This window comes from Lactuca saligna, chromosome 2 (genome assembly GCF_052625555.1).
Source record: "Lactuca saligna cultivar CGN05327 chromosome 2, ASM5262555v1, whole genome shotgun sequence".
Lineage (NCBI taxonomy): Eukaryota > Viridiplantae > Streptophyta > Magnoliopsida > Asterales > Asteraceae > Lactuca > Lactuca saligna.
The window spans coordinates 148548517-148571865 of NC_136418.1; the positions used below are offsets into that span (position 1 = coordinate 148548517).

Sequence of the window (23349 nt, forward strand, 5' to 3'; positions counted from 1 at the left end):
TTGTTGGACATGGTTCGTTCCATGATGAGTCGAGCTTCGTTACCTATCTCTTTTTGGGGGTATGCCTTAGAGATTGCCGCCCATATCCTCAATCTAGTCCCAATTAAAAAGGTTGTCAAAACACCTCACGAGACGTGGATAGGGAAGGTTCCGTCATTAGAACACATCAAGGTCTGGGGTTGTGAGGCTTTCGTGAGATGCGAGACTCACGGAAAGCTCGAACCTCGTAGTGAGCGGTGTATTTTCATCGGCTACCCACAGAAATCCTATGGATATCTCTTCTACAGATCGAGTGACAATGTTGTCTTCGTTCCAACGAGAGGGGTCTTTCATGAGAGAGAATTTATAGGCCAAGGAAACAGTGGGAGGTAAATTGACCTTGAAGGGATTCAAGAGTCAAGCGGCGAAGGAACCTTAAACACTAGCGATCAACCTGAGGAGGAAACTCCTGTTGAACCAATTGACAAATCTGTACCTCTGAGGCGTTCCAGTAGAGTTAGAAATACATCTGAGTTTTATGGTTTCTATATTACCACAGAATGTGATACATTTATCAGTGATAGCACACTGGTAAATTTGGATGAACCTAACAACTACAAGTTCGTGGTGATGCCGTTTGGGCTCACCAATGCTCCTGCCGCGTTCATGGACTTTATGAACCGCGTATGCAGACCGATGCTGGATCGGTCTGTGATAGTCTTTATCGATGATATCTTGGTCTATTCCAAGACTCGGGAGGAACACGAGGAGCATCTGAGGGAGGTATTGGAGACCCTGAGGAGGGAGAGCTTGTATGCCAAGTTCTCCAAGTGTGAGTTTTGGTTGCGCGAGGTGCAATTTCTTGGACACCTCTTCAACCAGAACGGGATTCTGTTTGATCCGGCCAAGGTCGAGGCCGTGATGAGATGGGAGGTCCCGAAGTCTCCATCTGAGATTCGAAGCTTCCTGGGATTGGCGGGCTACTATCGGAGATTTATCCAAGATTTCTCCAAGATAGCCGTACCCCTGACACGACTGACAAAGAAAGCCGTGGTCTTTCGGTGGGGACCCGAGCAGCAGGTTGCGTTTGAGATGCTGAGACAGAAATTGTGTGAGGCGCCGATCCTAGCCCTGCCTGAGGGCGTAGAGGATTTTGTGGTTTATTGTGATGCGTCCATTTCGGGGTTGGGCGCAGTTCTGATGCAGAGGGGGCATGCCATTGCCTACGCTTCAAGGCAGCTCAAGCCTCACGAGGCGAACTACCCGACGCACGATTTGAAGTTGGGGGCGGTGGTCTTTGCCCTCAAGATTTGGCAACATTACCTCTACGGGGTTCGGTGTACCATCTACACGGACCACAAGAGTTTGAGGTACCTCATGGACCAGCTGAATCTGAACATGAGGTAGCGTCGGTGGTTGGACGTGGTGAAGGATTATGATTGCGAGATCCTTTACCACCCGGGGAAGGCCAATGTGGTGGCCGATGTGCTTAGCCGCAAGACGGTGCCGATCAGGGACGTTTGCTTGAGGATGACCGTGGTGACTCCCCTATTGGAGCAGATTCGGGAGGCTCAACAGGAGGCTATCAAGGAGGAGCATCAAAAGAGCGAGCGTGTGGTGGGTCAGGTTTCCTCCTTTGATTATGATGGCCGAGGACTTTTGACACTACACCGTAGGGTGTGGGTACCGTATCACGGAGGCGTGCGTCAGATTTTGATGGAGGAGGCGCACAAGTCCCGATTCTCTATTCATCCCGGGGCGACGAAGATGTATAGGGATCTTCGTCCGGATTACTGGTGGCCCTGCATGAAGCGGGATGTGGCATGGTACGTCGAGCGGTGTTTGACCTGCAGGAAGGTCAAGGCCGAACATCAGAGACCGCATGGCAAGATGCAGCCGTTGGACATTCCACTGTGGAAATGGGAAGATATCACGATGGATTTTATCACGAAGCTTCCCAGGACCGCACGTGGAGTGGATTCGATTTGGGTCATCGTGGATAGATTGACCAAGAGTGCTCACTTTATTCCAATTCAGGAGAGCATATCGGCCAAAAAATTGGCCGACATCTATATCAAGGAGATTGTGGCACGGCATGGGGTGCCAGTATCGATGATCTCGGACAGGGATGTGCGTTTTACTTCCAGATTTTGGAAGAAATTCCATGACGAGTTGGGCACTCGTCTGCATTTTAGCACCGCCTTTCACCCGCAGACAGATGGTCAGAGTGAGCGGACCATCCAGACTTTGGAGGACATGTTGCGGGCGTGTGTGTTGGATTTCGGTGGTAGCTGGGATACCTATCTTCCCTTGGCCGAGTTCTCCTACAACAACAGCTATCACGCGAGTATTGACCGACCACCATTCGAGATGTTGTACGGGCGGAGGTGCAGAACCCCGATATGTTGGGGTGAAGTTGGCCAGAGAGTCATGGGAAGCACCGAGGTGGTGCTAGAGACGACCGAGAGGATCCAGCAGGTTCGGAGCAGACTTCAGACTGCTCAGAGTCGGCAGAAAAGTTACGCCGATAAGCGTCGATCCGACTTGGAGTTCCAAGTCGGGGATATGGTTCTCCTGAAAGTGTCGCCTTGGAAAGGCGTCATTCGATTCAGGAAGCGAGGCAAGTTGGGCCCAAGATTCATCGGGCCGTTCAGGGTTGTAGCCCGGGTGGGCAAGGTGGCGTATAGGCTGGATCTGCCAGCCGAGCTCAGTCAGATCCACAGCACTTTCCATGTTTCGCAGTTGCGGAAGTGCCTGGTGGACGATTCAGCGGTAGTACCGTTGGAGGATATTCAGGTTGATGACAGCTTGAATTACATTGAGCGCCCAGTCGCAATACTCAACAGGAAGTCAAAGGCTTTGAGAAACAAGAGGGTAGAACTAGTGAAGGTGCAATGGTAGCACCGCAAGGGTTCGGAATGGACTTGGGAGCTGATGGACGAGATGATGGAGCATTACCCCGAGCTGTTTCAGGATCGAGCAGCAGACTTCGAGGACGAAGTCTAAAATAAGTGGGGGAGATTTGTAGCACCTGGTTTTCGGTATGTGAATTTTATTTGAGTATTTCCCTATTTTAGCCTTGGACTCGGCGAGTCATAAGGTCCGACTCGCCGAGTAGGGACGAGACTCAGGACACGTTTAAGTTGGGGACTTGGTGAGTCCATATCCCGGACTCGGCGAGTCACTGCTGCTGGATGAAACCCTAAATTTCAAGGGTTTGCACCCTATTTAAACCCTCATTCCTCCCCAAACTCGTCCCCATTCACCCCCAGAACTCCCAACATCGTTATTCCCTTATTTCCTTGAGAGATTGAAGTGTTTTGGAGTGTTCTTGAAGATTTTGAGGAGAAAGAAGAGTAGATCAAGAAGAGGAGAAGGAGACCAGGCATCTTTGTGTCATCTCAACGTTTTTCTTGAGGTATAGCTCGTTTCCCCTCTGTTTTCAAGCTTGTAATCTCTTTTAGCTTCATAGGAGTCCTTCTTGGGCTCTTCCCCAAGCTTGTTTGTGCTTTGTGGGTTGTAATAAGTTGTTAGCCTTTAGATCTAGGCATGATTTAGTCCCTGGAGCTGGGATCTAATGCCTTTATGGGGTCATATTGCATGAAAGCCCTAGATCTACCTCTTTTGGTGCACTTTGAGCCTTAAAATCCATATTGGTGAATATCTACACGTAAAGTTGGAAACTTTACGTGTGATTTGTGTCCTAGAAGCCCAGATCTGTGAATAGCATGGACTGGAATCGAGCAAATCGGTGTATTTGATGGATGCATGGCTGCGACTCGGCGAGTCGTATATGTGACTCGACGAGTCTGGTCGCGAGTCACTGAATTGGTCCCTTCATGATGTGTCGAGTTGAGCCGTGAGTCACAGGGGGTGACTCGGTGAGTTGGGAGCTGAACTCACCCATGTTAGGACTCGGCGAGTCAATGCCCTGACTCGGCGAGTCCAAGGCAATCTTCATAGATCAAGAACAGACTCGGCGAGTTGTTCATACAACTCGGCGAGTCTTAGCATATGTGTTCTTCGGATGAAGATGAACTCGACGAGTTGTTCATACAACTCGGCGAGTAGGATGAAGGAGTTGAATGTCAGTTTAGAAGATGAACTCGTCGAGTCATAGCCCAACTCGACGAGTAGAATCAGGGACCCAGGACAATAGTCTGGACAGGGACTTGGCGAGTGGAGATCCACTCGGCGAGTCGGGTCAACTAAAAGTTGACTTCGAATTGACTTAGGGTTAGACCAGGGGTAAAATGGTCTTTTTACCCAAAGGACAGTTAGCAGTGTATGATTAAGTATATTGTGGGAATTACAGCCGGGGAGTTTCCGGAGCAGCAACAGCAGTAGTAGGTGATCAATTCCCACACAGACCAGCAGCTATTTCGAGGTGAGTTTCCTTCCAGTAGTAACGGGTCTAAGGCACCAAGGCCGACCCGTATAGATGAGACGTTAGTATTAGAGTGTGGGCCGAGCCCGTATCTCTTAGTTGAGTTGATTATGACATATGTCAGTATGATAGAATTGTTTACACTTGTTGTCTGTGCGATACTTGTATGATATGAGTTGGCGGTTGAGTGTGGGCGAGGCCCGTATCTCTCCGAGAATGGAGTGTGGGCTAGGCCCGTATCTCCCAGATAGCAAAGTGTGGGCGGGGTCCGTATCTTCACGAGTGTGGGTGGGGCCCGTATCTCTCAGAAAGCGAAGTGTGGGCGGGGCTCGTATCTTCATGAGTGTGGGCGTGGCCCGTATCTCCTAATTGCATGTTGTTTGTTAAATGCTTGCATGGTATGAGGTATTATGGGGGAGCTCACTAAGCTTTGTGCTTACAGTTTCAGTTTTGGTTTCAGGTACCTCCTCAGCTAGGGGAAAGGAGCCGGCGCGGTAGCAGCATGTCACACACACACTCTTCAGTTTCTGCATTTACGAGCTTTTCTGGGATTGATACTCTGATATTCTGATTAGTTGTATGTTTTGGTTTTCAGACATGGTTCAGTTTATATTATGGATGATCGAATGATGTTTTAGTTATTAATATTTTCTAAAGTAACGTTTTTAAACAAAAAAATTTTGATGTGAAAATTGGGTCGTTACAACCTACGAAGGACTAAGGACTGGGTTCTTACTCTTGGTAGGAGTGATGACTTGAGAGTGGTGAGGATAGTGATGCTAGATTTTAGACCAACAGAGATAATTTCCGCTCTCATTTGGGTTGGGTATTTACCCTGAATGGAGGAGCAGTTACTTGGAAATGCTCCAAGCAGAAGACTGTAGCTGATTCAACGTGCGAATCAGAGTACATAGCAGCAAGCGAAGCAGTGAAGGAGGTGATATGGCTAAAGAACTTAATCGGAGACCTTGGCGTTGTACCAGCTATAAAGGAGCCTATGGATATTTTTTGTGACATTAATAGTGTAGTTTCCTTAGCCAAGGAACCAAGGGATCATGGCAGATCCAGGCACACTGACAGGAAATATCACTTCATAAGACACAATATAGAAGAAGGAATCCTCGTGGTAAAGAGGGTCTTATCAGAAAATAACCCAATAGATCCCCTCACGAAGGGACTAAGTACGGTTAAGCATTTGCAGCATGCGAGGCGCATCGGGTTGAAGGACGATATTAGTTTTAATGATTAGATATCTATTTATGAAACTTGTAATAGATAAAATGTAATTGACATTTGATGATTAACTAAAAGTTGTTTATTGATGAGTAAAGTTACTATCTTATGTCAATTGTTTACTATTGTTTCATTTTTGCATGTTTTGACTTCCAGGATAATAATATTATTCAAACTATCCACAATCGATCATACTTTGGAAGTAGGTATTCAAGCAAGATTGTATGAAGTGGGCTTGTAGATGTCTAAAGTGTTTAGACATAGCAAAAGTTCCTACAACATTCATGAGTGCTCATAAGTTCTGAGTATTGGATAAAACCCATGCTCACTTGTATCACTTCATGGAATTTATCTCGAGTGATCATGAGACGATAATATCATATAAATCTTCAAACCAAGAGATATGAGTTGTTGACTATGAGTTGGTTGTGCATTGATAGTACGAAAACGCATCAGTAACTTGATGTCATAAAATGTGCTATTGTGTATGATTTGGCGTATATTTAGTACAAACACATTAGTCAAAGTTTATCTATTACTTTTAGTCCTCGGAGGATTAAAAGCAATATCTTGGGCCCCCTCGATGATTTTGTTTTGACTTATGTGTCGGGCCTGGTCAGAACTAAATTGATGTGTTCAATTAAGTTCTATGTCAAACAAATCGGAATTCGGGAAATAAACTACTGGATACTAAGCATGACGTTGTTCCATGTATTTTTCCGGCTGATATCTTGAGAACAGAGGATTATATGATCACTTGTCTAAAATGGTGCGTCTTAGTTCGACAAAGTTTTAAGAGCTACGATTGTTAGTTGGTTTCTGAATTCGTACTTGCAACTATAGTTATTAGACTTATCCAAGTAGAAGACTGTTGGATAAGGTGTCTAAGTTCATAACTATATTTGGTATGTACTTGACTCGGTTTATCATGGGCCATTTGAGTTGCATTTCACCGGAACAATTTGTACGGATGGACTTCTGAGAAGAGGTTACTTATGATTTATTAATATATAATAAGTTCTAATATATTAATATGAAATCATATTATTTACTTAGTATTGATCAAGAATTAATTTGGAATTAATTTTGTGATCGAAAGAGACTAATTAAATATGAGGGGATTGATTGTGTAAATCATTCATTCTTATAAAGTGGGCTTATGATCCATAGTTCTTTATGTTGGGCTAAACCCATGTGGTGACCCATGGATACTCTATGGAGGTTAAAACCCATGGAGCCTAAGGAATGTGGAAAGTCATGCACATTAGGGTTTGCATGGTGTAACCCTAATTGTGTCACACTATATAAGAACTCCTTTAGCTACTAAAATCGGGACTAGTGTGTGTGTGTGTGTAAGAGCATAACTGATTTTTTGTGAGCAAAGATACTCTCTCTCAAGTCTTCCAATTGTTGTGGTGATTTGTGGTTCCATTTGAGGCATTCACATTATTGGTGCTAGGCTTTTAAAGCTCCAAGTAACAAGCTACAAGAAAGGTATGTTATCTAACTAGTTTTATTATACAAGTATCAAAGTTTTGTATGCTAGTTAGGGTAATGCCTTGGAAAATCAAATTGCATGTATAATTAGAGAAAACATATAGCCAAATCATTTAAGGTTGTATGTGCACCTTACGGTTGTTAAAGTGCTCAAAACCCATCACCTAATACGCTGGGGGTACACCTCGTATACGGGGCGTACGTGAAGAAATGGGAAACCCTATTTTTTAGGGTTTGGTCCATATTTAAAGTTCATTATAGCCTCATGTGTAATTTCTTCATCAACCCCCTATGTGAAAAATGATCCTAACCTAAGTGAGAAGAGTGCATCTTGAAGCCATTGGAGTGTTTTGGAGGTGTTCTTGAAGATTAGGAAGGTGGTGAGAAGAGCTTAGAGCTTGGAATCATCTTTGATATGAGATTTCCTTCTTGTTAGCAACCACTAGGAGGTATAAAGTTCACATCTTGATCATTCCATCTTATAGATCTAGACATTTCTTCCTTTAAGACACTTTTTGTCCTTATATATATATATATATATATATATATATATATATATATATATATATATATATATATATATTGTAACATCCTAATGTCAATGTAATTTCAACTTCAACCCTATGTTTGAATGATATTATATTTTAACCCTTGGGATTTGAAAAGGATTGCAAAATGGCCCATAATGACAATATAGTAATTTTACCCAAGTACGTTGAGCGTACATTGTGTACGGTAGGCATACTAGGGTGCACCCTAATACGCTGGACGTATACCTCGTATGCGGGGCGTACGTGAAGAAATGGGAAACCCTAATTTTTAGGGTTTGGTCCATATTTAAACCTCATTATAGCGCATGTGTAATTTCTTCATCAGCCTCCTTATGTAAAAAATGATCCTAACCTAAGTGAGAAGAGTGCATCTTGAAGTCATTGGAGTGTTTTGGAGGTGTTTTTGAAGAAGAGGAAGGTGGTGAGAAGAGCTTGGATCAGCATCTTGGATATGAGATTTCCTTCTTGTTAGCAACCTCCAAGAGGTATAAAGTTCACATCTTGATCACTCCATCTTGTAAATCAAGACATTTCTTCCTCTAAGACACTTTTTGATGGGTTTTGAGCACTATAACAATCATATGGTGCACATACAATCAAGTCATACATGCAATTTTCATTTTTCCAAAGCATGAACCCTAGCTAACATGCAATTAGAGATATACAACATAAAAACTAGTTAGATGAATACCTCTTAGTTGTAGCTTGCAGTTCTTAGCACTTCAAAAGCTTAGTACCTCAAGTGTGATACCTCTAATAAGTTACAAACACCAAAATCAAAAGGTGGCTTATTAGAGAGAGGTTAGGAAGCGCAAATCAGCTAGGGTTTCACCTTGGAACCCTTATGGCCAATTTTAGGGATGCCAGGGGTTACTTTTATAATGTGGAATTCCTAGGGTTTCTTACATGTAAACCCTAATTTACGATGACTCTTCACATTTGATAGGCCCTTTGGACTAAACCTTCATGGACTCTCATGTAGGTTTACTCCATCCATAATCAACATGGATCATTAGCCCAAACTATAAGTATTACTGATTTACCTAATCAGTCCCCGTAAATTTAATCAGTCTCTCTTGATCACAAAATTAATTCCAAATTAATTCTTGATCAATACCAATTAAATAATATGATTTCTCAATTAATATATTATTCATATAATATATTAATAAATCACAAATAACCTCTTTCTCAAATATCAATCCTATCAAATTGCACCGGTGAAGGCAACCCAAAAGGACCAGGTTACTATCGGGTCAAGTACATACTAATTATAGTTATGGAATTAGACACCTAATCCAACAGTCTCCCACTTGGATAAGTCTAATAACTGTAACTGCCAATGAAACTTCAAAATCTGATTAGCAATCGTAGCTCTCAAAATTCGTTGTCGAACTCTGACCTAGTCAATGACGCGTCCTTTAGATAAGTGATCATATAATCCTCTGTTCTTCAAGATATCATGTGGACAAAGCCATGGAATAAAGTCATACTCATTGTCCGACAGTTTGTTTCCCAATTTCTAATTTTTTTTTGACATAGAACTTAATTGAACACATCAATTGAGTCTTGACCGGGCCTGACACATAAGTCAAAACAAAATCATCGAGGGGCCCAAGATATCGCTTTTAATCCTCTTAGGATAAAGGGAACAAATAAACTTCGACTTATATGCTTGTACTAATTACTTGTTAAATTATACACAACAACATGTTTTATAACATCAAGTTACTGATGCATTTTCATACTGTCAATGCACAACCAACTCGTAATCGAAAACTCATATATCTTGGTTTGAATATTATACAATATTATCATCTCACAATCACGCGTGATAAATTCAATGAAGTGATTCATGTGAGTGTGGGTTTAATCCAATACTCAAATCTTATTTCACGAGAAATCATGAATGTTGTAGCAAACTTTTGCTATGTCTAAACACTTTAGAAAATCTACAAGCCAATTCATGGCAGTCTAACCTCATATCTTACTTCTAAAGTATGATTGACTGTGGATATTTTGAATAATCATATTATTCTGGAAGTCAAAACATGCAAAAGTGAAACATAAAATAAACAATTGTCATAAGACAGTAAGCTTTGCTCATAAATAAAAACCTTATTATTTAATCATCAAATGTCAATTACATTTATTTATTACAAGTTTCTAACTGCCTATCTAATCACTAAAACTAATATAGTCCCTTAGGCTAATGCTCTTTGCATACTGCAAATGCTTAACCCTGCTCAGTCCCTTCGTAAGGGGATCTGTTGGGTTATCCTCCGTTGATACCCTCTTCACTACGAGGAGTCCCTCTACTACTCGATGTCTTATGAAGTGATATTTTCTGTTGATGTGCATAGATCTACCATGATACCTTGGTTCCTTGGTTAAGGCGACCGCACCCTCGTTGTCACAGAAAATCTCCATAGGCTCCTTTACAACTGGTACAACTCCAAGGTCTCCGATGAAGTTCTTTAGCCATATTGCCTCCTTCAACGCTTCGTTTGCTGCTATGTACTCTGATTTGCATGTTGAATCGGCTATAGTCTCCTATTTGGAACTTTTCCATGTTACTGCCCCTCCATTTAGGGTAAATACCCAGCCCGACTGAGAGCAAAAATTATCTATGTCTGTCTGAAAGCTGGCGTCCCTATACCCTATCACTCTCAAGTCATCACTCCCACCGAGGATAAGGACCCAGTCCTTAGTCCTCCGCAGGTACTTAAGAATATTCTTAACTGCTATCCAGTGAGTTCTACCAGGATTCCATTGATAGCGACTAACCATGCTCAAAGCAGAAGCCACATCAGGGTGAGTACGTGTCATAACATACATGATCGAGCCAACGGCAGAAGCATATGGTACTTGAATCATTTATGCTATTTTGGCATCGGTACTCGAACTCTGAGTCTGACTCAGTTTGGTATTGCTCTAGATATACAATTCTCCTTTATTGGAATTCTCCATGTTGGAACGTTTCAACACCTTGTCCAAGTAGGTACTTTGACCAAGTCATATTAGTCTTTTACTCCTATTTCTCAATATCCTTATCCCTAGAATGTAAGTAGCTTCCCCGAGGTGCTTCATAGCGAAACAATTCCCAAGCCAGGACTTAAGCTCCTGCAAGGTTGGAGCGTCGTTTCCTATGAGAAGTATGTCATCCACATACAACACCAGAAAGCAACTATACTCCCACTAGCTTTGACATATACGCAAGATTCATCCTCACTTCTCGAAAAACTAAACTCTTTGACTTTCTCATCGAAACAAATATTCCATCTGCGAGATGATTGCTTTAATCCATAAATGGATTTCTCAAGCTTACATACTCTATTAGGGTACTTCACATCTACAAAACCCTATAATTGACTCATGTAAACATATTCAGCCAACTTTCCATTAAGGAAAGCGGTTTTTGACATCCATCTGCCATATTTCATAATCATGAAACGCAGCTATGGCTAGGATAACCTTTATAGATTTGATCTTTTCTACTTGTAAGAAGGTCTCATCATAGTCAACTCCAAGGTTTTGACTAAAGCCCTTCACAACCAATCGTACCTTATATATGTGTACTTTCCCATCCATGTCGGTCTTCTTCTTGAAGATCCACTTGCACCCGACCGTCTTATGACCTCATACATTTTCAACCAATTTCCAAACTTGATTGTCATACATGGACTGGATCTCACTGTCCATCGCATCTTTCCATTTTGTAGACTCTTGGACCGCCATGGCTTCCTTGTAGTTGTTAGGTTCATCCAAATTTATCAATGTACTATCACTGATAAATGTATCACCTTCAGTTGTTATGTGAAAACCATATAACATAGGTGGAACACTAACTCTACTGGAACACCTTAGAGGTACAGACTCGTCAACTGGTTCAACAGGAGTCTCATCATCAGATTGATTGCTAGTGTTAGAGGTTCCTTCATCGCTTAAATCTTGAAGCTCTTCAAGGTCAATTTTCCTCCCACTATCCTCTTGGTATATGAGTTCTCTTTCACGAAAGACACCCCTTCGTGCTACAAAGACCACGTTCTCACTAGGTCTATAGAAAAAATATCGAAAGGATTTATTTGGGTAACTGATGAAAATACAATGCTTACTACGAGGTTCGAGCTTGTCGTGAGTCACTCTTCTTACGAAAGCCTCACAACCTCAAACCTTGATATGTGCAAACGAGGGAACCTTCCCTGTCCACATTTCGTGAGGTGTTTTGGTAACCTTCTTAGTTGGGACAAGATTAAGGATATATGAGGCCGTCTCTAAGGCATACCCCCAGAATGAGATAGGTAACGAAGCTCGACCCATCATTGAACGAACCATGTCTAACAAGGTTTGATTGCGCCTCTTAGCCACACCATTAAGTTGCGGTGTCCTAGGTAGCGTCAATTGTGAAACAATTCCACATTCTTTAAGATAGTCATGGAACTCGATACTAAGATACTCACCACCTCGATCGGATCGAAGCATCTTTATCTTCCTGCCCAATTGATTCTACAATTCTTTCTTAAACTCTTTGAACTTTTCAAAGGTTTCCAACTTATGCTTGATTAAGTAGACATATCCATATCTGCTTTATCTTCGGTAAAGGTTACATAGAAGCGGTTAGCATCCCTTGTGGCGGATCTGAAGGGTCCACACTCCACACACATCGGTGTGTATGAGATCCAACAGACTCTTACCTATTTCACAAGTACCAATGAATGATGACTTGGTCATCTTTCCAAGCAACCAAGATTCATATGTTTCATCCGAATTTAGGTCATATGACTCCAACACTTTAATCCTTTTGGAGTTGGGCTATGCGCTTCTTGTTGACATATTCAAGACGACAATGCCACAAGCATGCCTTGTCCAAACCATTGGACGAATCAATATGCAATACATTATTTCCTAATCTGTCTACAACCATCACAGTTTCATATATACCATTACAATTCAATGATTCAAAATAAAATTTACTATCACAAAAAGCATTAATAGAACTAATTTCATTGTTAAATGAAAATCTAAAACCTTGTTTATACAAACAATGAAAGAAATAATGTTTCTCGTCATATCTGGTAAGTAGCAACAATTGTTCAAATCTAACCCTAACCCATCACTAAGCAATAAAGAATAAACTTCAATCTTGGTGACAACTGACGCTTTCCTATTACCCATGATCAAGTTCATATTCTCGTGCTCCACATCCCTACTTCTTCTTAGACCCTACAATTCAGAACAAATGTGAAAACCACATCCTGTATCAATGAACCAAGAACTACCATGTGATGAGTTTTTAGATTGAATAGTATAAATATCCGCGAAGCTGGGCTTTATCTTCTTATCCTTAATATCCTGCAAGTATTTAGGGCAACTTCGTTTCCAGTGCCCTTTTTCATGAGAATGGAAGCACTTTGCTTCCTTTGGATTGGATGAGGGAGCAGCAGAACCACCTTTGGACCCACTAGAGGAGGATCCATCATGATACTTTCCCTTGTGATTCTTTGAGGAAGCTTTCCTCTTCTTTCCCTTCTCATGTCCAATTTCCAGGACCGGGGCAGCAGTAGGGGTGGATACAACAGACTTACCTTTTAAACTACTTTCAGTAATTCTTAGTAGGCCTTGAAGCTTTCTTAAAGTGACTTCCTCCTTGTTCATATGATAAGTCATTTTGAACTGATCATAACAAGAAGGAAAGGAGTGTAGGATAATGTCAATAGCCAATTCTTCATCGAAATTTACATTTAACTTTAGCAAGCGGTCCACATCTTTAAATCTTTTGCAAATAGGTCGTGATGGACTCTCCATCCTTCATTTTTGTTGTTATCATGGAGGCAATGATTTCATACCTTTCTTGTCGAGCACTCTGATAGTACCTTTCCATCAAGTCTTGGTGCATCTCGAATGGCCAGGAGTCCTCATAGGACTTCCGAAGCTCAGAAGTCATAGTGGCTAACATGATGCATGACACCTTTGTCGTGTCCTTCTCATGAGCCCTATACTCAGCTAGTTGCTCAGGAGTAGCAGTTTCTTCATCAATCTCATTTAGCACTTTGTCGAGGACATATTCCTTTTCCTTGTACCGAATGGCCATCCGAATGAGTCAAATCCAGTCACTGAAATTCCACCCATTAAAAATGACCCTCCCACATAAGTTCATGAGGGAGAAAGATCCAGAAGCATTTGAGTTTGAAGCGTTTTTTAAAGCAGACATTTGAAAAGAAAGGACAAGTTTTATTAGATAAAAATTCCTTAATATAACACCCAAATGAAATATTAAGGTTAGGGTTTTTAGATTTGAGCACTTATTAGTCATGTAAAATTAGAAAGTTGGAAACTTTATGATTAAGGATATCTTGTGAGGGCTAGATCTGGATTTTGGACGAAAGGGCTTAAGGGATTAATCCCTTAATGGAAAGGAAAGTTGACAGACGCGTACGCCGGGCGTACCAAAGGGTACGTTGCATATACGTGTTGAGTATGCACATCATAGTCATTAAGTTAACTAGGTTGACTTATTTAACTTTGAATTTGACCTGGATTTTGACCAAGTTTGACATAGGGGTATTTCGGGTATTGTGAGTTGTAGTTTGAGTTTTGGTCACTGTTATTTGTAAAGGTAACCGGTAGAGTTGGTTTTCCGAGAAAGGTATTGTTTAACTTTTTCATCTGTCTGTGAGGTGAGTTATCTCACTGTATCTATGGGTCAAAGGCACTAATGTCAGCCCATTATTGTGTTATGTAGAATGATAGTAGTTATGTGGCTTATATATGTTTACATGTTTGGGTGGAAATAAACCCTAGGGCGGTGCCCATTATAGTATGATTGGGTTGAAATATAACCTAGGGCGGGGCCTACATATGTGTATCTGGTTGAAATACACCCCAGGGGCGGGACCATATATGTGTATCTGGTTGGAACACACCTCAGGGTTAAGCCCATCTATATGATTGGTATATGGTACTTCGGGGAACTCACTATGCTTTGCGCTTATATTTTATTTTTATGGTTTCAGGTACTCCCGGTTCGAAAGGGAAGGGCTCGATGTGATGGCACAACATCCTCCCCTCATGATTTTCCGCATATTGAATAATTGTACTCTAATGTTTTGATATTATACTTGGTGATGGTTATTGAAACATGTAATGAATGAAATTGTTGGTCTTTCAAATGAAAAAAATTATCACTGATATGGGACGTTACAAATAGTGCATGGCCCATTCAAGACTCCTAAAAATGGTAGGATCCTTAACATGTTTTCATTCAGAGGAAAGTTTGGGTTTGGGTTTTGTTTTCGCAGGTGTGATGCATGGATTTCACGTGTCTATGTTAGCACCTTTGATAATTTCTTTGGTGAATGTAGTTTGAGACATAAAACTTCCTTATCGATGCCAAGTGACGGGATTGCAAGGAAGAAAGAAAGTGAGTCAAGATTAGTGATGAAGAACTAAGTTGATAGTCGAGTGATGACCATGGTAATAAGAGATTGTGATGATGTAGTGTGAATAATATATCAACATAGAGACGTAAATAAATGGTCTCTTTTCTATAGTAATTAGTGTGTAGAGAGTTTTTTTAATGACTGCTTCTGAATCTAATGGAGGAGATATAGACTGCAAAATCGTTGATATCAAGTGTGAGGATCTGTTTACACCGTAAAGGGATTTGCATAGCCAACATACTTAATCACAAAAGTGAGAATCAATATAAACATGAGGTTGTTTCATATACACCTTCTCGGTAAGATCTTCATGAAGAAAGACATTTTTTATATCAAGCTGATGTATTTGACAATCCATAGAAACATCAATACTCAGAACGGTATGTATGGTATCCGATTTGAAAACCAGATTGAAGGTATCTTCATAATCTATGCCAAGATTCCAAGAGAAGCCTTGAGCAATCAGACAACCTTGTACCGCTCGAGATTCCCATCATTATCGAACTTGTGATGGTAAATCCAATAATATCCAAAATGTTGGCGTGAGTGAGTTTGGGAGCTAGATCTCATGTGTGATTTGATGAGAGAAGCAACATTCCAATGTCCATAGTAGCTTTTGAGTGAGGGCCAAACATAGCTTGAGCGGTTGGACGAGGAATAAGAGATAACGTAGAGGAATAAAATATACTGAGGATTCAACATGGATTAAAGGAGACAGTCTGAGACCTCGTAGTCATGAGGTGAGAGCTAGAGGCATGCAGAGGTGGGGGAGGAGCATTTAAAGAAGAATTAGGAGAAGTGGGGTTATAGACATGGGATGAAGTTGAACCGAGGAATGCCATTCTCTTCTGTATCGAGAATATCATAGTTAGAGGTAGTAGGAGGAGCGTTAAAGTTCGAGAAAGTAAAGTGGTCTTTGTTGAAGACAACATATCTTGAGGTGATGATCTTTTGGGTAATAAGGTCAAGACATTGGTACCCTTAATGATGTAAAGATGGACCGAGATAGACACATAAAGAGGATTGTGAGACTAATTTATGAGCGGTCATGGGAGAAGTTTTTGACGATTATATATAGTTGTCCAAATTAAATTATTAAGTCATTAAGCTAGTCAAGTCAAAAAAAGAAACACAACCCCTAACATTTAAAAACAAACAAACTACATAAATAGTTATATGTTGTTGTAGCTTTTGCTTTAACTATATATCCCACATTGGTGGATGAAGACAACTTTTGTAGGTTTATTAGTTCAAATCTCATTTGAATGTTTGAAAAATAATTTGTAGGGAACTAAAAGGTGGCTAGGTCTACGAATTTTTGAGAATCTAATATCACTTAACGACCATATATTATTAAACAAAGACTAACAATATACATTTGCACTATTTTGGTCTGAATTTTAATTGGCCGTTAAATCTCCATTAATCGTTTTTTCCGGTTAATGCATTTTGGTAGGAAAACAGTTTTTTACCATTATTTTCCAACCATTACAACTTTTTCATGAAGAGTCATAACTATTAGAATGTAAGTGCTATATAAATATATTTTTTGGCTTTGATTTTCACTTTTCCATATTTTTGTTTCATCACAAAAATGCATGATGTTATGTTTATGAGAGAAGATTGTAGGATTGTTTCCTACATTTTCTAGATTCAACTTCTAGATTCAAGGAGGTTCTAAGAGGGTCTTAGCCATTCAACCCATCAAGGAACAAATCGTTTCCTTTTCTAGTATAAGAAATAGGTAACTTATCTAAGTTGATTCTCAGGAAAATATCTAATTAAACAATTTGTCCTTATTTCAACAAAGAAATCACATACCTTTTCGATTTTTTTGTCTTGATCCCAAATCAAATAGAGTTAAGGTTTGAATTTCATAGATAATATAGATGAGATTGTATGTAACGATAGACAAATGAAACTTTTTTTTTCAAGATTCTTATTCATCTACTTTTTAGTTTGAAAATAGGTTAGTTGAACTTGAAAATTAACTTATTGAAATTGAATAAGTAAACAAGGGGCTAGTTATCCTTATGGATAGTGATATAATCACATCCTTGTTTCATTCCTTAATTGATTTTGTTTATGTTTTCAACTTTTCATACACCGGTTCTAACATGAGATACTTTCATTCAAATTCTCTTGCACATAACCTTTTGCTCACTCATTTTTTATATTGATTTTGAAAGTTTATTACTTAGAATAAAAAACCAACCGAAAGTACGCTAATTTCAACAACATATACTCCTCCCATAGAACCATTTGTTTGATTCCAGAATATAGACAGAGAGTATATGCCAAACACATTTCAATCTTTCATGTCAATGCACTGCCTTAACAAACAAAAGCACAAACATATATATAAACGAATCCATAAAACATAAACACAATAAAACGACAAACGTATGCCAAAAACCTTTCTTTACCACATATCTTTGTTCCTCATACGATGAAGTCAACAAAACATTGACAAGTTTGAAGTTTGTTTTGATCTACACTGTATGTAATTAGTCTGTACACACAACTAACCATTTACATGGATGATATATAATATCATATATCACTTTCTAAAATCCAAAACAAACACACTGTTGTTATTGGTACACGCTGCAATCCTATCACCTTCCTTGTTCCAACACACCTCAAATATACTCCCGTTGCTATTATACGATTTTACAATCTTCCCATCTTTTACCGACCATATGTGCAAAAACCTATCCATCGACCCACTCGCCAAATACTCCCCATCTGGACTAAACGACAACGTATGCACACAATCCCTGTTTTCATTTTCATTTTTAAATCAATCAATCAATCAACACATTATTTAATATATCCATAAATTCTATAACTAATTAATTAATTAGTTAATACCTGTGCCCATTCATGTTTACCACTATTCTTCCATTGTCTACATCCCATAGATTTATTGTCGAGTCGAATGATGCACTGCAAATTTATTAATTTACTTAGTATAAAATACAAAATGGTAAATTAAAGTAAATAAATAATTTGTTAATTGTTATACGTACCTTGCCAACAGTAGTTTTTTGTTCGGATTAATGGTGCCTGGCCCAGTTGGACTCCATTTCACTGAGTATATCTCCTGTTTATATTCATTCAATTAATTAGTAACAAATTCAGATTAATATTTAATAACCACAAATTATTACTCAAAATGAATCACCTTAGTATGATATCTTAGATCATGAATGTGCTTCTCCTGCTTCATACTCCAAATCTAAACACAAATAAAATTATTATTATTATTATTATCATTATTTGATTTCAAGTTAAATTGACAAATATATAACCTTTGCAGTGGTGTCATCAGAACACGAAGCCAATAGTGAACCTGTTGGGTCCCACTTCACACAATTAACTTCACCCTAAAAAAGTTGATCAAAACATCAAAAATACTTACTCCAAAGTCTCATTTTAAAAAAAAAATTATATAACAAACCTGATGCCCAGAAAAGATTTTAACAGGGTGCTTTTCGCCAATCTTGCAAACATGAATCATGTGATCAGTTGAGCTCGATGCAAATGAGTAATTATTCCGCCAATCAACATCAAGAATAGGACCTATATACATCAGATTACACGTCAGCCAAGGCCAATTACGTAATTCAATTCAACACGAGATAAATAAAATAGAATAAAAATAAAACCTGAATGGAATTTGAATTGTTGACTTCCATAATCTTTCTTTTCCCATACAATTGCAGTTTCATCTTTGCTTCCAGTAAGAAGGTAATCACCCTTTTGATTCCACTTAATACAATACACAGGTCCTTTATGCTTGATTAAAGTGCTCTTTAATTCACCATTTGTACTCCAAATTCTAGCTTTTCCATCAATGGAACCAGTGGCAAGAAGAGTTCCATCCATCTTTTTTTTTTAAAAAACAATATTATTTTCAACAAATGAAAATAAATAATAAAGATTGTAATGAAATGCATACAAGACTTACATTCCAATGAAGTGTTGTAACATCTTTATTTTTCTCTTTTGTTCTACCTTTAGAATGCTTTAATTCAACTGATTTAATAGGTCCATGTTGTAAACTATATCTGTTATTACTCCTCTCTGGAATTGTCCAAATCCTACCTGTAGAATCTTCAGACCTAAACATTAAACAATAAAACATCATCAAATTGCATGAAATGGAAATGTACTTTGCTTTTTGGTTATAATAACAATATAGTTACATTATTTATAAATAAAAGTAGAATGCCTATATTTGTAACAACTTACACTGATGCAAGAAGTGAACCAGATGGATGCCAAGCACAGTCTAGAACTGCATCAGTGTGTCCTTTCAAGTTCAAAACCTCTGATTTGAGAATCCTCACACGAGTTTGAGGTGTTGAAGAGGTAGAAATATCCTTTGGTGTGGGTCCTACAAAGTGACCTTAGAAAGATTAGATATTACATGTATATGCCACTGATATTGTCAAATGAAACATGGATATGGTTTTTATGGATGCAATTTGTTCAAGGAAAATACCTCGTTGCAGGTTTTGTACATTTTCTTCTTCTTCATCATCATCATCTATGATCAATTTTCGAAGTTTCCTTTTGATTGGCTTATCTTTAACATCTTTCTCTTTCTCCTCACTTTCTTTCTCCTTTTGTTTAGCTTTCCTTCTCTCTTGTACAATTTGTCTTAGTTGGTTGATATCTTTGGTGAGGAGATCAAGTGGTTGGATGAATGAGAAATCTTCATCTACTTCTGTATCCTTCTGGTAATCTTGAAAAGAGATGATCAGAATTGCAATAGATAAGAGGAAATAAGAGAAGAAGAGGTGAAGAGTTAGCATACTGACATCGTTCAAATTTGCTTCCATTTCAAGATATTGAATCCCTTTGTGTACGAAAGTAACGAGGGCTCCACGTGGAACCTTAGTTCCATCAATGGTGGACTTGTTAATAGCTGCCTCGAATCTAAAATTGAAGGCTGTATGTTGAAAACCTGAGAGTAAAATGAGAAACTCATCATCAATGCTTCGCCGATCAACTACTTACAAACCCTAGAAATTTCTTTTAAAGAAAACACAAAATTAACACTCTGCATTATCGAAAATTCCAAAACGAAATGAATTACTGAAATTGGAATGTCCGGAACTTCAAATTACATGTTCTAAAACTAAAGAATGTGTTCGAATAGAGATTTTCCGACAAAGAAGAAGAAAGAAAAGACGAAACCAACTTGTAATCATCGACAAACGGAAAAACCCATGCATGAATGAATGAACATGAGTGTGCTTCGTCTATCTAAATGTATATGCATGTGTATAATCATGAAGAATTACCTGATTCAGCAAGGTAACGGTGGACAATGTAATTCAATTCAGCGGCAGTGATAGAGCTCATGTTTCTTGGGGAAATTTGGTACGAATGAAGATGAAAGAAGGGGACAATTGGGTTAAAAAGTAGTCACAGTTTCAGAATTGGAATGAAAGAATCGTTTCTTGCTTCTTCTTCGTCGATTATGAACCATGCCGGAAAAATTGCGAGGATTCAGTTGTGAGGAGTGACGTCGGGGACCTCGTTTCCTGTTCTAATATACCGGCGAAACCCCGTGATGGCAACCAACTGAACTGAACGATGCAAGAAAGATTTTGACAGTCTATTCAAATGGAGTCCATCTTCTTTCCACTTGTGTACATGCATACACCCCCCGAGAAAAAGAAAATGCTAACAATTACCCTTTATTTTAGTAGTATAGGTTTTTGTCCCTGTGGTTTTTTTTTTTTTTTTTTTTTAGTATCATCCAAAAAGTAATATTTTTGGTTTTCGGTTTTTGGGGTATGATTTTTTCAAGTTTTTGGTTACTAATGATTTGAATCGGCAAACTCAAGAATCTAACGATTAAATATTTAAAAATACCATTTTATCATTATCTTTTTTGTTTATAAAAATAGTAATTATTATTATAATTATTAAGGTTTGTAATTAGAAGAAAAGTTTAATTAAGTTAGGATTTGTTAAAAATCGGTTTCATTTAAATATCGTTAATTTGATCTAGCAAATCTGTTGTTTACTTGTTTATCTAGTATATAAGACATCATAATGTCTTAATTCACCGATAATATATGATCAAGTAATAAATTAAGTTAAAACCTACAAAAAATCAAAGTAAAAACCTTACCATGTTGGCACTATTAAAAACCCTACAAGCCTTACCATTTGGTCTATCAAATCAAGTTGTTTTTTTGTTTAATGTTTTAATTCATATAATATATTACCAAATAATAAATTAAGTTAAAAGTTAAAAAAATCAAAGTAAAAACCTTACCATGTTTGCACTATTATGACTCTATTAAAGTTTTAGTTTGTACGGTTTTAAAGGAACGATAGTACTTCTAGGAACGACAAATGTAGAACTGAACTTCAGATTTTTGATAAAGTAAAAGGACCATTCTTGTAATTTATTATAATTATTCTATTTGAAGTTGAAGCATGTCATTGGTTTTGAAAAAGGAGATTCGCTTCTTGCTTCTCCACTTCCGGTTTAAGACTTCAACCGAATAACAGTCTTCTTCCAACCAAAATTAAATATTTTTGTAACTGACTTTGACAACTCAACTACCTTTAACTATTGGTTTCTTCTCTGTTTCCACATTCACGAAATCTTTCTGTGTTGTGGTTTTCTTTCAAACGGCAAAAAAATATTAAGAGAATTTAGCATGGATTCAGGTTTTTTTTTTTACGAAGAATAGAAAACGAAAATAGGGTCTTTAATCCATTTGATCCAATTGGCTTTATTTTTACAGTATCTTCTTGAAACAAAATAAATAAATAAATAAATAAATAAATAATTGGGATACAATTTTATCAAACAACACGTCTTTCATTGGTTTGGTGGTATTAAAAATAGAAAAAGTTTTTAACATCCAAATCGACAAAAAAAATGCCATTGCCTTTTTTGAGGCACTTGCAAAGCCGAAAACAATGTCTTTGTTTGTTGTAGGCTTGTAGTTGTGGAAAAGGAAAATAAGAAAACCCAAGTATTCAGTTGGAACCAAAAAAAAAAAAGAGGATGTGTAGGATTTTTCTCTTTCATTGTTATTTGGGTTTTGTTTATAATTTTATTTATTATTTTTTTATTTTTTATTTTTGGTAAAAGTGTGTATTATCTTATATGGTAAAAATAATTTTTTTTTTAAATGTTTGAATTAGTTTATGTATTGATTATAGGGTTATGAGATACTTTAAAAAAATGCTTGAATTATCCTATATATGTATATAATCATTTTAGGTGAAACACTTAGAAGGCTGGAAGGAATCATAGCGGGAAAGGGTAGCGGGAGGATTCCTGCACGACGGAAAACCGGACTGTCGGTGCGGGAAGAGGTGGTGTGGGAACCGGAGAGGGGAGGGCTTATCCTGTTTTCTCTCCGTCGATTATTGAGCGGATTTTTTTTTGAATTAGCCATTGTTTAACGGTAAAAAATATTCTTTTTTTTAACTAACAGATATATGCATTAAAAGTCATTTTTTTTTGTTGTTTTTGTTTTTTACCTTTTAAACATTTATAAATACCCAACTATTTACCTTCAATCAACATTCAAACAAACCCTCTATTCCCTCTATTTTCTTCTAAAAAAATGAATCCCGATCGAAGGAAAAAAAATTCATGGTTCGAGTTTAAACATTCCTACTCGAAATATTTTTGCTATTGATTCATCATACAAGGAGTTTATCGCCCCCAACCCAATGTTCTCATTCGATGTCCACTACAAGTTCAATACCAAAATGTTAGACAATATTACCCGATCCAAGTTTCAAATGTTACGCCGCAAATGTTTTAAAACTTTGTTGTTTTTCCGGATCAACAATCGTCAAATCAACCTCAAATCCAAACCCAACCTCAAATCCAAACCCAAGACCCAAACCGAAACTCAAACCCAAACTCAACAACAATTCCAACTTATCGACGAGTTGGATGATTCGGAAGAAATATAGATGGTTCCCGAAACTCAACCCACACCACCCCTACAACGACGCAAAGGAAAACAACAAGCGTACAAGGGTGTCGTACAACCGGGAAGACATAAGCCCACAACATGACTTCCACACGAAGAGTTAGTTTTGGTAAAAGCTTGGGCTGACATTTTTGAAGATTCGATTCATGGAAACGCACAACCGGGAGACCATTTTTGGTTTCGCGTTTTAGAACGGTTTCGAGAGGAGCTAGAAAAAGATGACGACTACCGTACAAAACATCAACTGAATTCGAAGTTTCGAGAAATAGCAA

At 38.4% G+C, this 23349-nt stretch overlaps 1 protein-coding gene across 1 annotated transcript; it reads right to left on the bottom strand.

Annotated features, from left to right (window-relative positions):
• Positions 1-17499: 17499 nt before the first annotated feature.
• LOC145029199 (WD40 repeat-containing protein HOS15-like) lies at positions 17500-20667 on the bottom strand. Its single transcript, XM_078977801.1, has 12 exons — positions 20402-20667; positions 19916-20061; positions 19597-19831; positions 19344-19488; positions 19060-19213; positions 18758-18977; positions 18550-18671; positions 18401-18475; positions 18274-18327; positions 18119-18192; positions 17961-18035; positions 17500-17866 (listed from the first exon to the last, which is right to left on the bottom strand). The coding sequence occupies exons 1-12, from the start codon at positions 20460-20462 to the stop codon at positions 17647-17649; spliced, it is 1581 nt and encodes a 526-aa protein (XP_078833927.1). The 5' UTR covers positions 20463-20667; the 3' UTR covers positions 17500-17646.
• Between the last annotated feature and the right edge of the window lie 2682 nt (positions 20668-23349).

Excerpts from the sequence above, each read along its gene's own strand:
- LOC145029199 (XM_078977801.1), bottom strand. The coding sequence starts at position 20,462 with ATGAGCTCTATCACTGCCGCTGAATTGAATTACATTGTCCACCGTTAC. Across the intron at positions 19,489-19,596 it reads TGTACAAAACCTGCAACGAG|GACCCACACCAAAGGATATT; the intron begins GTATTTTCCTTG and ends GTCACTTTGTAG. Across the intron at positions 18,328-18,400 it reads CTGATGACACCACTGCAAAG|ATTTGGAGTATGAAGCAGGA; the intron begins GTTATATATTTG and ends ATTTGTGTTTAG.